This window comes from Macrosteles quadrilineatus, unplaced genomic scaffold, assembly GCF_028750875.1.
Source record: "Macrosteles quadrilineatus isolate MER2022 unplaced genomic scaffold, UCM_ALF_1.0 Scaffold_32__1_contigs__length_1466915, whole genome shotgun sequence".
NCBI classification, from domain to species: Eukaryota; Metazoa; Arthropoda; class Insecta; order Hemiptera; family Cicadellidae; genus Macrosteles; species Macrosteles quadrilineatus.
The window spans coordinates 170,285-187,633 of record NW_026542625.1 but is presented as its reverse complement, the minus strand read 5'-3'; the positions used below and the strand labels follow the sequence as shown (position 1 = coordinate 187,633).

The window sequence follows — 17,349 nt, the reverse complement described above, 5'->3', positions numbered from 1 at the left end:
CTAATATTATACTGTTTTGCTCTTTCCATTACCTGCTTTATAATTTTATCATTTTCCTCTTTAGTATCAGTAGCAATGCACAAATCATCAAAATAGATTGAAAGACCTTTAATATCTTTGAAATATTTGTGTACCAATCTTTGAAATATTTCAGGTACACAAGAGAGGCCAAAAGGTGCCCTCAAAAATCTGTAAGTTCCAAAGATTGTGCTGAATGAACACATTTTACTGGATTCTTCATCTAGTTTTATATGATAAAACCCGTCTTTCAAATCTAAAATTGTAAAGTATTTCTTATTACTTAAGTTTGGAGCCAAGTCCTCTAGCAAAGGAATTGCATACCTCTCTCTTATGATATATTTATTAAGTTGTGTAGGATCAATACAGATTCTTAAAGATCCATTTGGCTTTTCTAGTACTACAATATTATTGACCCATTCAACCGGCTCTTCAACTTGCTTAATAATTTCATTGTCAACCAGCGAATTTAATGCCTTTTCAAATTTATCTTTAATTTTGTATGGTATTCTTCTAGCAGAACTTACTTGTGGTACTGCATCTTCCTTTAATTTTATCTTACAAATGTCAGGGAAACAACCCACACCATCAAAAACATCTTTATAATTGTTATAAATTTTTAATTTTTCTTCATCTTCTTTTACTGATAAACCATTAGCAACAGTATCTACCTTCTTTATTAAATTTAAACTTAGACAAGATTTCAGCCCTAGGATTGGAGTACATTCTCCACTGACCACTACTAACTTTACAACATCCATTTTATTTTCTGTCTCAATCTGTGCATCTATGTATCCTACTGGATTTATTTGAAACCCCCCGAATGAAATTAGTTTGTTTAGGTTTTTCTTCATCCTATTTTGTAGTTTATTTAGTTTTACAAAGGAATATGGGACAATGTCTACTTCAGACCCAGTATCAAGTTTCATTCTTACATTGAACCCTTCAACTTTAACACTTTTATACCAAGCTTTTTCTTGATTCCCAATGGAATCAACTACACAAACTGTGTTAATCTCATAGCCTTGGCAATTATGCACAAAAGAACTACTACTTTGATCAGTTACTTCGTTACATTTCTCATTAGAAAGAATATTTAAGTTTGTCCTACACATACTTGCAAAATGATTTGACTTTTTGCATTTACTACAGATTTTACCCCAAGCTGGACATTGTTGTTTTCCATGACTACCACCACATCTGTAACATTTAAAACATCTTTTACCTGTTTGGTCCTCCTCCAACTTACGTGTCCCAGCAAAGGTTTTAGTTACTTGATGAACTTCTTTCTTCTCATCATGAATATTTGTAATTTGAAGTACTTCTTTCTTCTCATTGATTTCATTCATATTTTGTTCAGTTAACTCCATCGTTTTGCAGGTTTCTATTACCTTTTCCAATTTTAGATCTTCTCTCAAAAGTTTTTCTTGGACATTTTTTGAACTTAATCCCAGTATTATCTGAGCTCTCAACAGTTTTTCCTCTTGTTCTTCAAATTTACATGGTTTGACTAAATTTTTTAGGTCCGAATAGAATTTATTAAATGGTTCATCTTGTTGCTGCTTTCTTTTGAAAAACTTATAAATATCCATGATTTCATTCCTCCTTGGCGTGCAATACTTCTCTAGTGTCTCTAATATCGTTTTTACTGTTTCTGGTTCATCTTGTTTGAAATCTTTATAAATTTTCAATGCTTCTTTTCCTAGTAGGTTTTTAAGCCTTGCTGCTTGTATAGAGTTAGGTTTCTTTTCGGTTTCAGTGGCTATAAAATATATCTCCACTTCTTCTTTAAATGTCCTAAAATTTTCCTCCAAGTTGCCTTCAAGGCTTAGGATATCCGGTTTGTTAAATTCCATTTCTGTGTATATTCTTCTGATATAATTCTTAATCAAATCTTTACCGACTGCGCCATGTTTAATTTGATAAAAAGTAAAAAGTATTTTTTAACATTCAAGTTGTTTCTCTTTATTCTATAACTGTTTACAATCAATATCATTGCTTAATTATTATTGACAACATATGTTAAACAAATTATTTTAAACAAAGACTTTTAAGTAAGTAATATACAAACACTCAGTATGTGAGATCATAATTTTGTAAGTAAGTCAGACCTAAAAGATAAGATAAGTAAGTCTAGTTGGTTAGAAAATCAGTGCTCACCCATGAGTATTTATTTCCATCCCAAGTCTGACACTTCTACACGTAAGTATGATACACATTTAGTATTAACAAACTCTACAAATGGGGGACCAAATTGTTGTATATTTTTCAATGAAAAGTACGAAAGTGCTCAGTGTAAAAATCCAGGAAATCCAGTGTTGCAGAGAGATGGAAGATGGTTGTAGAAATGATGTTTTGATTCTAATGTTTTCGCCAACACCCAATAAAGTTCTGTAAAATAAAGAAAGCTTGTGGTATTAATAACTGTAAAATATTCCACAGTTGCTTACTACTGACAGATAAACCTGAAAACTCTTTGTATTCAAAAATAGAAGCCATCCTTCATCTGATGAAAATAAAGACTCTGACCATTCTATTGTCAAAACCACAGCCGACAAGTTAGAAATCGAGGGAGATAAAGGGCCGCTTGCTGCCTGTTGGTCAAACTCACCATGTTACTTTGAATCTACCTCTCGCAAAGTTAGCCTAAAATAAAAGGATTTTACGAGGATGAAGTATTTCACCCTCGATAACGTCCGGACACAGTCACAACTCACTAAACTTACTACTTTAAAACTTTGACACAGTAAAACTTAGACAGACTTTGGTTCATCTAAACTCAATTAACCAGCCCCTTCCTTTGGCACATTCTAAACCCTTTATCTTGATCGGAAAAGACAATGCAGCTGTTATTTTAACAAGAAAAGTGATAGAAGGACCTGCCCATTCTATTATCCTGATCTGGAGTTATTTAGGTTGGACTGTGCATGGAAAGTCTTATCGTCGAATAGATGGAATTTTACTTAAAACATAGCAATTGAAATACTAGAACGTACATCAAAAAAGTCAGTGATCATTATGAAACCTCGCTAAGTATAAAACAACTGGCATTCAGATTTGAAGGCAAGTATTGTAACTACTCAGCTACAAAGACAATCAAGTGAATGATGTTTTACCTGTAGTAAATTGATCGAGTAATCACTACTGACTAGAAGTGATATGTAAGTAAGTCTATGTATGTAATGAATATTATAAATGGAACTTTTGCATAAATATACTGAATGAAAGTTTATCTTACCGTTTAGCATCATCATTCACAAACCCTTCAGCTATAATAGAAGCCTGTTCATGAAGTTGTGTCCTCAGCTTGTATACCTTATGTGTTGTCTAAAAACAGTTACTTTATTAATACAGTGTAACATTAACAACAATATTGTTGATAGTATGAAACCTATAAATTGCTTATATTTCATTTCCCTAGTACCTATTTATTTTCAAGATTACATCACTGAACGAACATGCAAATTGTTTGAGTTATTAACTAATTCTAACTAACTATATACATTGGCAGCGGGCTACTACAATAATTATTGTAGTACCTAAGCACGATGTCGTACTCCGCTTTCTCATTGCCTCGGTGTGAGCTCAGCGTTCGGTGGGGAACATTTTTATAGTGCCGGTTTTATACTTAATTTTAGTGCGTTATTTTAGTAAATTGCTTTATATGGATTATGGTATTTCTCCTAAAATTCACGAGGTATCCTACTTCTATGACAGAAAAAATTAGCAAAATAATGTGTAAAGAGGTGTAAGAGGAGTAAAGCACACCGTAAACCCTTTTTTATTGATTCAAAAATATTGACCATCATTAACTTATATATTTATCAATTATTATTGTTTACTTTTAAGAATAGCTTTGGAAACAAAATGAAAAATGAAGTGCGTAGTATTAGTAGGCTACTAGGAACTTCAAAAAAATTGTTCTGCCTCAGGTCCGTTTGGAAATAACAAGACATGCCGTTTGGGCATTTTGTTATGGGCATCAGGCTCTTCAACAATTTACTATTGGCTGTGGCAGATCTAGATTTTAAGAATTTTAAGAAAAGACTGTTTGTATTTTTAGCAAACAACCCGCTCTATCGATGATTTTTTTTTATGCTCATCACTTAATTTGAATTTTAACACTCTTGTATTTATATTGCCTTTATTACTTCAATTCCGTGTCATATATATATATATTATAGGTATTTATATATATATATACCTAAGACTGAATACAAGATGTATTTACTAACAATTGACTTGTCTATGCATTATACTTGTAAAAGTGACGAATACTTGTCTTATGTTTTATGCAATTCGTTTTCGGATCAGTCACCTTCGTATCTTACTGTGTCAGTGATTTTAAACAGCTAGGGTAGGTCGTGGTTTTGGATTAGGTTTATTATATGGAATAGGATCACAATAATGACAGTAGTGTTGCATTGTGGAAGGAACCTAACCTTAAAACTGTGCTTGACGCCTTTTTTGCGGTATTTGTTCATGGAGTATCCTGGTAACTTCGCACCTGGTTGTACCTTCATTTGACAATACTGAGGGCCTGTTAACACTTTAGTATAGTGCTGCTATCTGTAGCTTTCAGTTTTTGGGTGGAGTGTAAATATATTTTTCATACATTCATAATTTTTATGACTTTGTATCTCAAAGAACAATTTAACTCGTATCTGTGGGGTTTTGTGACAAAGAAAATTAACGGCATCTCAGTACACTGACCGGCACAAGTCGTGGCCCAATTGTAGTACCTGAAATGACGTCATTAAATCCTTCTTATGCGGATGCATATTCATCTCCAATCTAACTTTTGGACATTGACAGTAGTCGTTAATAATGTAAATAACGTATGGTAATTATTGTTCAACACATGTTTCGTTTTATTGTTTTATATTTTTATTTAGATTTTGTTAAAATTGAAATACACAACCTATAGAAATACACAACAATTGTTTTATTTATAATCTAATGAAAAATGATACTATTTTTTTCATATGTTAATTGTAAGTAAAGTAGACGTTTTTCAATCTAAATGCATTTTAAAAGGAATATAATTTTCGTAATTTCTCATTTCTGGTAGCTTTACATTATCTTTCATTTAAAAGGCATTGGGATTGAAAAACCTATGCTTGTTTACATTAAGTATGTGATTACAATTGTATTATCTTTTTAACTTGTAATATAGTGATACCTGACACAAAGCCCATTTAAGGTAACTATAGGAAATAGTTATATGTGTAACTAGGGGGGGGGGGGCTCAAATTAAGGGTCCTATTCCCAGGGGTCGGGAAAAATAGTAGATTATGTCTAAATCTACCGGAAATGAGAAATATCAAAAAATATATTCCATTTAAAATGCATTGGGAATGAAAACGTATTCTTTGTATACATTAAATATGTGATTACAAACTAATGTAATATCGTTTTTATTCTACTTTTAATAAATTGCGTAAAATGTTTTTACTACAAATATTTTTTTCTGCAGTCACCTGACAAAGTGAGCTTCCTTGCACTGGTTAAACTACAGTAAGTTGCCAAGTGCTGCATTTACTTACTTTTACCGCTCTCTTTTTGCCACACTCCAGTATTCGCGTAAAAACATGCTGTATAGCTTTTGAAAGAATAATAATTTCTTAACAGGGGAAAACATATATTGTATAACACGAGTGAAAATTTCCTTTGCTGCACTCAAGAAACTTCCACAGTCGCCTGTGGTTCATGCGTTAACATTTCTCTCGTGTCTACACGACCGTCGGGAATTGTCAGAAATTAGCTGTGATTGAGATGACAACGATGATGTTTCCGTTACCGTGGAGATATAGAATTTTGCCGTGAACAAAGGGGACGATAATGATAGCTCCACGACCATGGAAGGTTATTATGATATTGAATGCAATAACCAATGGGTCGTGGATACGATGATAACGTTTCCACGAACGCGGGAGATGATGATGTCCACACGGATGCAGGAGGAATCGTTTTCGTTTCCACTGGGTGGCATTCAGAATTTTACCGTGGACGTGGAAGACAGGGATTTTGTTACCGTGACCGAGGAAGATATTCACGATTTCACAGTGATTGTGGAATAAGATTAATAATATGTCTTCACGACTGTAGGAGATGATCAACATATTACCTCACACAAGCGGTCGATCTCCAACTTAGGAAGTCCAACGTCTGTCTGCCTTCCTTCCACAGGTTTTATCTAAAATTCAGATATATTAGATCAAATTTCACATTGGGTTAATAGTTTTAGAAAAGACGAAAATAAACTATTTTTCTTATCCTGAACGTAGAGCTGTGAATACCTTTCACCAACTAGTGGCATGACTATTTTTTTCAAATTGTTCAAGTTTTTATACAGGACGTGTTTTGGAAATGTCGATGTTCTGACGCCCCCAATTCAGTTGTCCCAAAACGGCTGTCCGGTATGTTCGACGAATTCTTCTTACTCCTGCCTGTCATGGAGACGATTTATAGGCATAGGTTCTATGACTGGTAATGAGTAAACATCATTGTGATGGTCAAATTTGTTGAATCTTAATCAATGTGCTATAAATATCATATTTGTTCTGTCGCGTCTTTCCGCTTTTAACGATGTTTAAATTGAAGGAGCCAGGTATTATTTGAGTGTATTTTTACTACTTGATATTTATATAAAGTCAATCCTACCTTTTCCCACTCCTAGTTGATCTCTGTGCTATTATATATTTTCTGTATTGTATTTGAGACAAATGTTTTAAATGAAACAGGATTTATTTAAATACGGCTTATTGTTTTAGCAAATTTTCGTTTACGAAGATTGGTGAAATCATTTAATCAAAGCATTTCCTCTCAAACGGTGGGTTTTTCTCGAACCTGTTCCCCACGGTCTTTTTCTGTGAGCCATCTCTCGCCTTTGCACTGGGAACACGGTTCCAATTTTGTTCACTTTTGCGCGCTTCTTAGAAATCTTATTGAGAAGAGCCACCAACTCATAAAATTGGGGATACAGAGCCGGTAGAAACAACCCTTTGCATCCTTGGGAGGATGAAACTCCCTGATGGCCTGACTGCTAGCTGGGCCAATGTGGACGTCCCTATGAGAAACTAGATGATCAAGAAAAGAGATTTTTGGCTTACGGTAAGGACAGCCCTATGCAATACACTTATTAATTCCTCTAGATGATTCAGATGGTCTTCTAAGCTCTTACTGTACACCATAGGATCACCAAGTTAATTAAACACAAATTTGAAGTCATGAAAGATGGAATCAACGTGTCTGGTGAGAGTCTGGGCCCCCACAGCTAGACCCATTAGAACTCGTGTGAACTGGTACAAATTCCACGGCATCAGAAGGCCTAAATTATAAACCTGATTCCGATCGTAAACAGAAAAATACTTTTCATTACTCTGCACGATAAAGTACTCTTTCCAAACGTAATATGAGCTAAGAATATAGCTTACATCCCGCTACTGCGCGGCAAAACTACGTTAACTTTTTGTGGATTTGTAGTGCATGGAAAGTAGCCTTCAAGGAATTTTGCAACCGTAAATGTAACCTTTCCCTGCAATAAGTTACTTTCGAGACGAAAATCAGGCCAGTGTGTTAATGAAATCCGCTCCCGATTTTACTGGAATTATTTTTCTAAATTTAAGTCCTTGTTTGAAAAGGGCTTCATAGACAATTAGAAGAGGGAACTTTGACGCAGTCTAGATAGGGGAGCTTCGCTCAACCGCTTGATTAGCTCAGAAGATTATAAGGTTTCAAAAAAGATCAAGGAAATTGGACATTGTGATGGCCCAAAAACCACAATTGCCTTCTGCACCGTTTCACCCATAAAGATGTTGGGTCGTGCGAAGTTGAGCTTGCTGCTTTCACTCCAATGGATGTAAGGCCCGTCAACCACTGCAGCAGAGGCTCAGTCACAGCAACAGCACTCCCAGAGGTGGAGGCAGCAGAAACAGGAATGTTAATAGACCTCAACTTTAACGGAACTTGACTTGGGAAAAAATATATATTGCAATTAACATGAACATCACAGGAAGGTTTGGGCTATCTTTACCCTTGTGAACAACAAATTTTATGGGACTTGTCCAAAAATTCCTGTCTGGAAGCAATCCCATCGAATGTGGCATGTTTGCACACAAACAAAGCAAACAACGAACTGCTCCTGCCACTGCAACAGTCCAGGACCAGACCCCACAAATGTTAAAATAGGATAGGGATCAGAGTGGGTAAGATGCCCCGTAGCTTGGTTTCTCTGAATACAGGTCCTGGACGCTCTTTGAAAGAATGGAGAGTCGGTCCAAGTCCTCAACAACTGATGTTCTCGGCGCAACAACAACCGAGAGTGTTTCTCCAGTTTCAGCCCGTGAAGCACAAGTCGAGGAGGGGAACAGCTATTGTTAAAAAAAATCACCAATATTCGTTAATGAACATTTTCTAAAACAATAAGCCGAATCACAATAAATCTTTTTCATATAAAACACGTCGCTCAAATACAATACAATAAAAAATGATCAACTAGGAGTAAGGGAAGGTACGACTACCTTTACATAAATATCGAGTTGTAAAAAATATACTTACATAATAATTTGCTTCTTAAATTAAAACATCGTTGAAAAGCGGAAACAAACAACAAAACCAATATTGAATTTTGTAGCACATTGATTAAGATTCACCAGGGTTGACATGTTGCGACGAGATTTTCTGCACTGGGAAAAAAAAATATTAAAAGTGCAGTCGTCACCGTTTGCCGGGGATAGCTCAGCCTACAATGGCTGGGTAAAGTTCCAGGGTCTGCGATAAGGTCAGGGAAACCACTAGGCCAAAAGCCGGGTCTAACCGGTATAGGACTGGCTCATACACGGGCACTGTGAACAAGTCAAAAACAAGTCACCAAAACAAACGTGCAATAATCACTACCAGGCCTACGCCGATTCTCCGCACTCCTAGGGGGTCGTTGCTGACTACGCAACTCGGGCTTCGTCCTAACTATCCAATAGTTAAGCCCAGAGTGCCTAAAACACGGTGAGTTACACGACGACTTGCCAATAAAAACCACAACGCGTGTTATCACCAGGCGGGGTCTACTAGGCCACTATAATCCAATACACAACTCTAATGCCCAAGCTAAGAATCAAACAGTTCACTCAATAATCGTACCACATAATAATATACAAGTACACTATAGGTAGAGTGACTACACCACTAGTAGCTGGTCTCAATAAATACCAAGCCAAACAAGCAAAACTAAATGGCAATTGCACTATTAAAATATTGAGCTACTTAGTAGCAGATAAATAAATATTAAATACGTTCCAAACACTAGATAAATATATTACCTGATAGCCGGTACTCCGCTATCCAAGCTACCAAGCTAACGTGTTGGATTACTAAGCAAGCTGTTCAGGTTAAATTAAATTAATTAAATGATTAATCAATACCAACCCTACTGCTACTACCACTACTGCTACTATATCAACGTTATATTGCTTAGCCGGGCTTCTGTTAATATGCTAATAAAACTAGCTACTAGCCTACTGGCCTCGTGCTTCCAACTACGCACGCTAAATCGTGCAGCCTAGGTTTGTCGGGCCTCAGAGTTATTAGTAATATAACTAACTCTAGGTACAACGCAAAATAATATCTACTACAGTCAATTAAATTATATTATTTGCGCTCTAGCACCTGCCCAGAACCGTCAGGAATACACTTAAATATTATTCCTGACTAATATAAATCCTAACTACCGTCAGGCTTTGACCAGCACGGTTACAACTCTAACTCTCGCAATAAAGTGTAAGATTAATATTAAATCAAATCTTAAACCAAAGTGTAAGGAACGTCGTCCACTCACCAACAGTGGGTCTGTACCGTCTGTACCCAACTTACACCAACACTCGGCGCGATCACACCACGTACACTCTGTACCTCCAACGTACGCCAGCCGTTTACACAGGACACCAACACTGCCTTCTTCACTGTCCGGGATCCACCACTAGAATGTCCTTCTCGGCTATCCGGTAGTCCCAGGATACCCAAGCTTATCCGAACTGATAAGCCGGGTCAAAGGGCGCTAGCCAGGTTCGCCGCCGCCGCTTGCCTACCTCAACAATCGGTGCGCGGCCAAATAGCAAATATTTACCCCCCTAGGAAAAATAACTCGTTACATCCCCCACTTACATCGGGATGAAAAAAAAGAAAACAGCCAAAAAGAAAAAAAAAATAGTCGAACTCCGGCCAAAACAAAATACTCCAACCCCTAACCCAATGGTGAACCCTACACCACGGGTCTCAAACTTAAAACAAAGAAAAACTCTTCTACTCGCCACTACCAGCCAACATGGTGCTGAATGATTTGTCATCAGGAACCAGACGGGGATTTCCATTGCAAGGGCCTTCGGGGTCTTCGCCACCAATTTTGACACTGTCTATGCGGCCACCTTGGCCAGAACAGTCATCACCCACGCCCATTCTTACTACCTCTGTCCCACATGTCACCAATCCGAGGTCTCGGATAACATCCATACCCAGAATCATGTCTATGGTGAGAGTGGGGACATACAAGGCATCTCCTATCCACCGTCTTCCCGCAGCTTCTCCTGCTAGCCGAAACGAATACTCAGCCTTCGACCGTGTCCCATCTGCCATCCTCAGAGGAGCGGTAATCTTACAAGGCTCTATCCCCTGGCGTTGAAGATGTTCGGCGACTCCTCGCCCAACCAAGTTGACGACGGACCCAGTGTCCAGTAACGCCACAAAAACGCTGCCCATCAGCACAACTTCAACGAAGGGCCTAGAGTCCAAAGTTAGCCGGTCCTCGTCTACTCCACCAACCAGGCTGTTTAGTTTTCCGAGCCACTCGGACCACTCATCTGAGGTCGTTCGTTTTTGGTTGCCTTGCCCAGTTGACCTCCTGATGTCTGAGCTGGCCTGCCGTTTCCCGCACGACATCCACACTGATTCACCGTCATGCCGGGTTTACCACATCCATAACAGGAGACGGTCCTCGGCTTGCCACATTCTTTGGCAAAGTGACCAGTCTCCTGGCACCTAAAGCACCGTACACCATCAGCATCTTTCCTTGTCACTGCGGGCCTTCGTACACGAGCCTCGATCGAGTATGAACCAACCCGCTGCCCAACTGACTTGGCTTCAGGAGACGGTCTCTCAAAACTACCTCTTTCGAACGTGACAGTCTCAAGATTCTTCTCAGCTTTCTTCCTGGGAACGTAAGCGGTTTCCAAAACCAGCGCTACGTTTGGTGAAGGAGGAGGTCGGAAGGCCGCCTTCTCTCGCAGATAGGCCTCATAGTCTTCAGCCAACTCAACCATCTCAGCCAGGTTGCTGAAGTCCCGCCGTCGCACCATGAGTTTGTACTCAGGTCGCATGTTGTTGTAGATCAAGTCCAACCTACTATGCTCCGACAACGTACCGCTACGCCTAAGCAAGGTACTTATTGCAACGACGTAGTCCCGGAAGTGTTCGTTCTCACCCTGCGTCCTTTTCCGGATCTCCTCATCCAAATTCCTCTGATAACCAGGTGGAAGGAACTGGATCTCAAATTGATGCCGAAAAGCTTCAAAAGAATACAGGAGCTCCTTGCAGTTCCTGTACCAAAGAAGTGCTGAGCCTTGCAACAGCTCCGGAAGCGCTCTGAGCAGGTCCTCCGACGATATAGCGTACGAGACCATCAGCTCTTCAAGACGCTCCAGGAATGACACAGGGTCTCTACGTCCATCAAACTTCAAACCCCACTTTCGGACCATGTCACATATCTTGGAGCAGTCCTTCGGCTCCACCCTGCTGGCCTCATTCGAGAGCATATCCGATCCACGTGGCACCTCCACGCTAGAAGGACGGACTGGTCTCTCCGAATGATCACTAGGTCGCTGCCATCCCTCGGGTCTACTTGGTAACCCAAAGGTAGGCACGGGAGCAGCCACAACAGGGGACGTAGGGTTGGCGGGTCTTTCGAACCCATAGCCGACCTCATTACTCGGCGAGCCTCTCGCCTGTCGCACCACCGATGCCAGATGTTCTCTAAGAGTCCGGGTATCGGTCTCCGAAGACAACCCAAGGATCTCTTTAATCGCCTCTAACTCCCTGCTAAGTCCCAATAGTTCTGTTTGGCCCGATTCCGTATTACCCAGTACCTGAGGTACGGTTCTCGGGGGGTCAGGATGACCTATAGTTGTAGTAGCCGGCGGTACATATGTCGGTGCAGCAGCCCCAGCCGTACACAGCCTATCCTCGCTGTACCGACGGGCATTCCGCTGCTTCCAAAACGACGAAAATCTCTGCCGTAATTCAGCAGAAGTCCCAGTGGTCACCAAACCATACTGGTCCATCGTTCTCATGAGCTCCCCCTTCGAGAGGTCATAGATCCAACCCACGCGACCGTCCCGGGGCTGCGACCCCAAGGACATAGTCGCTGGCGCGGAATAGGTCAAAGAAGTTGTCACCGTCGTAGCCACGACCGATGAAATAGTCGGCCAAACGAGCGAAGACGCCGGCCACAATGACGATGTCGTCATCACCGACAGTTCGGAGCTAACCCCAGAACTAGTCGTAGTAATAGCAGACGTAATAGGCGTACCGCCCAGCACAGACGTCGTACTCGTAGTGACAACCATATTTAAAATTCAAAACACCACGACAAATCCGCAAAAATAAGGGCGAAACCAATTAAAATATATTTAACACCGTTATAATAAATCAAACCAATTATAGGTGTGAAAGTCAAACCACAAATACACAGTAAGGGTTCTCACTCAAATAATATTCAATGATAAGGATCAATTAATTAGCAAAGTTAAAATTACTAACTAATATCTATGTATACAACCACTAAATAAATTAGGGTTCACAACACACCACGCTGTAACAGAAATCAGGTTAGGCCTACCCAACCGACTATAAAATCACAGCAGGTCTGCCTAAAACTCTGCTCAACAGCTCAGGTCCGCAGCCAATCTGCACAAGTCCGCAGCAAATCTGCACAAATAAAATTATTTTGTTCGGGCGCCGTTAATACGTCAGCAACTCAGCACCACTGCCGACCTCAGTCCCTGTTCGGAGGCGCCATCTTGCGATGAGATTTTCTGCACTGGGAAAAAAAATTTTAAAAGTGCAGTCGTCATCGTTTGCCGGGGATAGCTCAGCCTACAATGGCTGGGTAAAGTTCCAGGGTCTGCGATAAGGTCAGGGAAACCACTAGGCCAAAAGCCGGGTCTAACCGGTATAGGACTGGCTCATACACGGGCACTGTGAACAAGTCAAAAACAAGTCACCAAAACAAACGTGCAATAATCACTACCAGGCCTACGCCGATTCTCCGCACTCCTAGGGGGTCGTTGCTGACTACGCAACTCGGGCTTCGTCCTAACTATCCAATAGTTAAGCCCAGAGTGCCTAAAACACGGTGAGTTACACGACGACTTGCCAATAAAAACCACAACGCGTGTTATCACCAGGCGGGGTCTACTAGGCCACTATAATCCAATACACAACTCTAATGCCCAAGCTAAGAATCAAACAGTTCACTCAATAATCGTACCACATAATAATATACAAGTACACTATAGGTAGAGTGACTACACCACTAGTAGCTGGTCTCAATAAATACCAAGCCAAACAAGCAAAACTAAATGGCAATTGCACTATTAAAATATTGAGCTACTTAGTAGCAGATAAATAAATATTAAATACGTTCCAAACACTAGATAAATATATTATCTGATAGCCGGTACTCCGCTATCCAAGCTACCAAGCTAACGTGTTGGATTACTAAGCAAGCTGTTCAGGTTAAATTAAATTAATTAAATGATTAATCAATACCAACCCTACTGCTACTACCACTACTGCTACTATATCAACGTTATATTGCTTAGCCGGGCTTCTGTTAATATGCTAATAAAACTAGCTACTAGCCTACTGGCCTCGTGCTTCCAACTACGCACTCTAAATCGTGCAGCCTAGGTTTGTCGGGCCTCAGAGTTATTAGTAATATAACTAACTCTAGGTACAACGCAAAATAATATCTACTACAGTCAATTAAATTATATTATTTGCGCTCTAGCACCTGCCCAGAACCGTCAGGAATACACTTAAATATTATTCCTGACTAATATAAATCCTAACTACCGTCAGGCTTTGACCAGCACGGTTACAACTCTAACTCTCGCAATAAAGTGTAAGATTAATATTAAATCAAATCTTAAACCAAAGTGTAAGGAACGTCGTCCACTCACCAACAGTGGGTCTGTACCGTCTGTACCCAACTTACACCAACACTCGGCGCGATCACACCACGTACACTCTGTACCTCCAACGTACGCCAGCCGTTTACACAGGACACCAACACTGCCTTCTTCACTGTCCGGGATCCACCACTAGAATGTCCTTCTCGGCTATCCGGTAGTCCCAGGATACCCAAGCTTATCCGAACTGATAAGCCGGGTCAAAGGGCGCTAGCCAGGTTCGCCGCCGCCGCTTGCCTACCTCAACAATCGGTGCGCGGCCAAATAGCAAATATTTACCCCCCTAGGAAAAATAACTCGTTACAATGTAGAACGAAGTTGACTCATTACCAGCCATAGAAACTTTAAGTCATCTCGTTGACAAGCAGGAGTAAGAAGAGATCACCGTGCATAGCAGACAGACGTCGACCATTTCCAAAACACGTTATACAGGGTGTTGAAAATGTCTGGAACCAACATTATATCTGGTGAGTGGTTAAAGAAAAACAACTGATATTTTGTGTACGGATATACTATGGTTTTACCTATCTTTTGGTGCCTTATGAAATTTTTTACCACTTATAGGGAACGTCCTGTGGAGGATGCAGTAAAAAGTTTTAATGGAAGCATATGGTAAATGATACATCATTTTAAAGGCCATTTTTGTCTGAGTAAGAAGCCACAAGTTTCATCTCAAAAGGACCACCCTAGCAAAAATGGGGACTGTTTGAAATTTAAAAACATTGCTATTTAAATGGTCCGTATTTGTTTCCTTTAAATGCTATTACAAGCCAGTTACGAAGTACAGTAGTTTATAACGTGGTGAACTGAAAAGTGACTAAAAAAAACATTAAACTAAATTGTTTGTGTTGTTTTACTAAACTTATTTTTAACATAAATACCAATTAAGCTTTCAATTATTTTCAAAAACTTCAAACAGTCGCCATTTTCGCTAGGGTGGTCCTTTTGAGATGAAACTTGTGGCTCCTTACTCAGAAAAAAATTACCTTTAAAATGATATATCATTTACCATAGGCTTCCATTAAAACTTTTTACTGCATCCTCCACAGGACGTTCCCTATGAGTGGGTTTTTAAATTTCAAACAGTCGCCATTTTTGCTAGGGTGGTCCTTTTGAGATGAAACTTGCGGCTCCTTACTCAGAAAAAAATTGCCTTTAAAATGATGTATCATTTACTATAGGCTTCCGTTAAAACTTTTTACTGCATCCTCCACAGGACGTTCCCTATAAGTGGTAAAAAATTTCATACGGCACCAAAAGATAGGTAAAACCATAGTATATCCGTACACAAAATATCAGTTGTTTTTCTTTAACCACTAACTAGTAGTACGCTTATTCTGCGCGTAACGGGATGAGTGAACATGAGCGCAGTAATGAGTCCACCCACACCTAGCCTACTTACCGGTGTCACTGGTGAATACAATGTTATTTGTATGGGCAAATCAACCAAATCTTAGTCAACAACAATCCTAACTTCTTATCCATTAATCAACCAAAGTCATTGGTAATATACGTAATGGATTTCCAACAGTTATCGATAGGAGGTAAATCCATCGTTCCAGTACAACATGTCTTTTGATTAAATGAAGCCTATTTCCATATTTGTTATAAGGCCTATCATAAACAAAACTAAGCCAAACTGAACTAATCTAACTTAACCTAATTGCCAAAGCACGATGTAAGGAATCTCCTAAAAATATCGTATGGCTTACAATGATGATTTAAAATCCCTTCCTTTAGCATTTTATCATTGCAGATCCATTATTCTAACTGTCACAAAGGGTTCCCACACTCCGGACTGCTCGCCTTGACTACTTCCATCACCACTTCCTTCGTCGTGGACATGTTTCCCTCCCTTCCAATGGCATTTCAGTATTGCAGGTACATTAACCTAACTGTCACAAAGGGACCCCACAATCCGGACTGCTCGCCTTGACTACTTCCATCACCACTTCCTACGTCGTGGACCTGTTTCCCTCCCTTCCTTTAGCATTTTTTTATTGCAGATCCATTAATCTAACTGTCACAAAGGGTTCCCACATTTCGGACTGCTCACCTTGACTACTTCCTTCACCACTTCCTACGTCGTGGACCTGTTTCCCTCCCTTCCTTTAGCATTTTTTTATTACAGATCCAATAATCTAACTGTCACAACGGGTTCCCACACTCCGGACTGCTCGCCTTGACTACTTCCTTCACCACTTCCTACGTCGTGGACATGTTTCTCTCCCTTCCTTTAGCATTTTATCATTGCGGATCCATTAATCTAACTGTCACAAAGGGTTCCCACACTCCAGGCTGCTCGCCTTGACTACTTCCTTCACCACTTCCTACGTCGTAGACCTGTTTCCCTCCCTTCCTTTAGCATTTTATTATTGCAGATACATTAATCTAATTGTCACAAAGGGTTCCCACACTCCGGACTGCTCACCTTGACTACTTCCTTCACCACTTCCTACGTCGTGGATCTATTTCCCTCCCTTCTTTTGGCATTTAGCATTTATTATTGCAGATACATTAATCTAACTGTCACAAAGGGTTCCCACATTTCGGACTGCTCGCCTTGACTACTTCCTTCACCACTTCCTACGTCGTGGATCTGTTTCCCTCCCTTCTTTTAGCATTTAGCATTTATTATTGCAGATACATTCATCTAACTGTCACAAAGGGTTCCCACATTTCGGACTGCTCGCCTTGACTACTTCCTTCACCACTTCCTACGTCGTGGACCTGTTTCCCTCCCTTCCTTTAGCATTTTTTATTGCAGATCCATTAATCTAACTGTCACAACGGGTTCCCACACTCCGGACTGCTCGCCTTGACTACTTCCTTCACCACTTCCTACGTCGTGGACCTGTTTCCCTCCCTTCCTTTAGCATTTTATGATCGCAGATACATTAATGTAACTGTCACAAAGGGTTCCCACACTCCGGACTGCTCACCTTGACTACTTCCTTCACCACTTCCTACGTCGTGGATCTGTTTCCCTCCCTTCTTTTAGCATTTAGCATTTATTATTGCAGATACATTAATCTAACTGTCACAAAGGGTTCCCACATTTCGGACTGCTCGCCTTGACTACTTCCTTCACCAC

The 17,349-nt window shown here is 40.0% G+C and overlaps 1 protein-coding gene across 3 annotated transcripts in view; it reads right to left on the bottom strand.

Moving 5' to 3' along the window:
• The window catches only part of LOC129005764 (uncharacterized), an 84,434-nt gene that overhangs the window by 25,417 nt on the left and 41,668 nt on the right, over positions 1–17,349 (bottom strand). For all 3 annotated transcript variants that reach the window (XM_054434765.1, XM_054434766.1, XM_054434767.1), the window contains 2 exons: positions 6,146–6,214; positions 3,257–3,345 (listed from right to left, as the gene is read on the bottom strand). In XM_054434765.1, the coding sequence (XP_054290740.1) occupies positions 3,257–3,345; positions 6,146–6,214 (158 nt within the window). The remainder of the gene's footprint in view (positions 1–3,256; positions 3,346–6,145; positions 6,215–17,349) is intronic.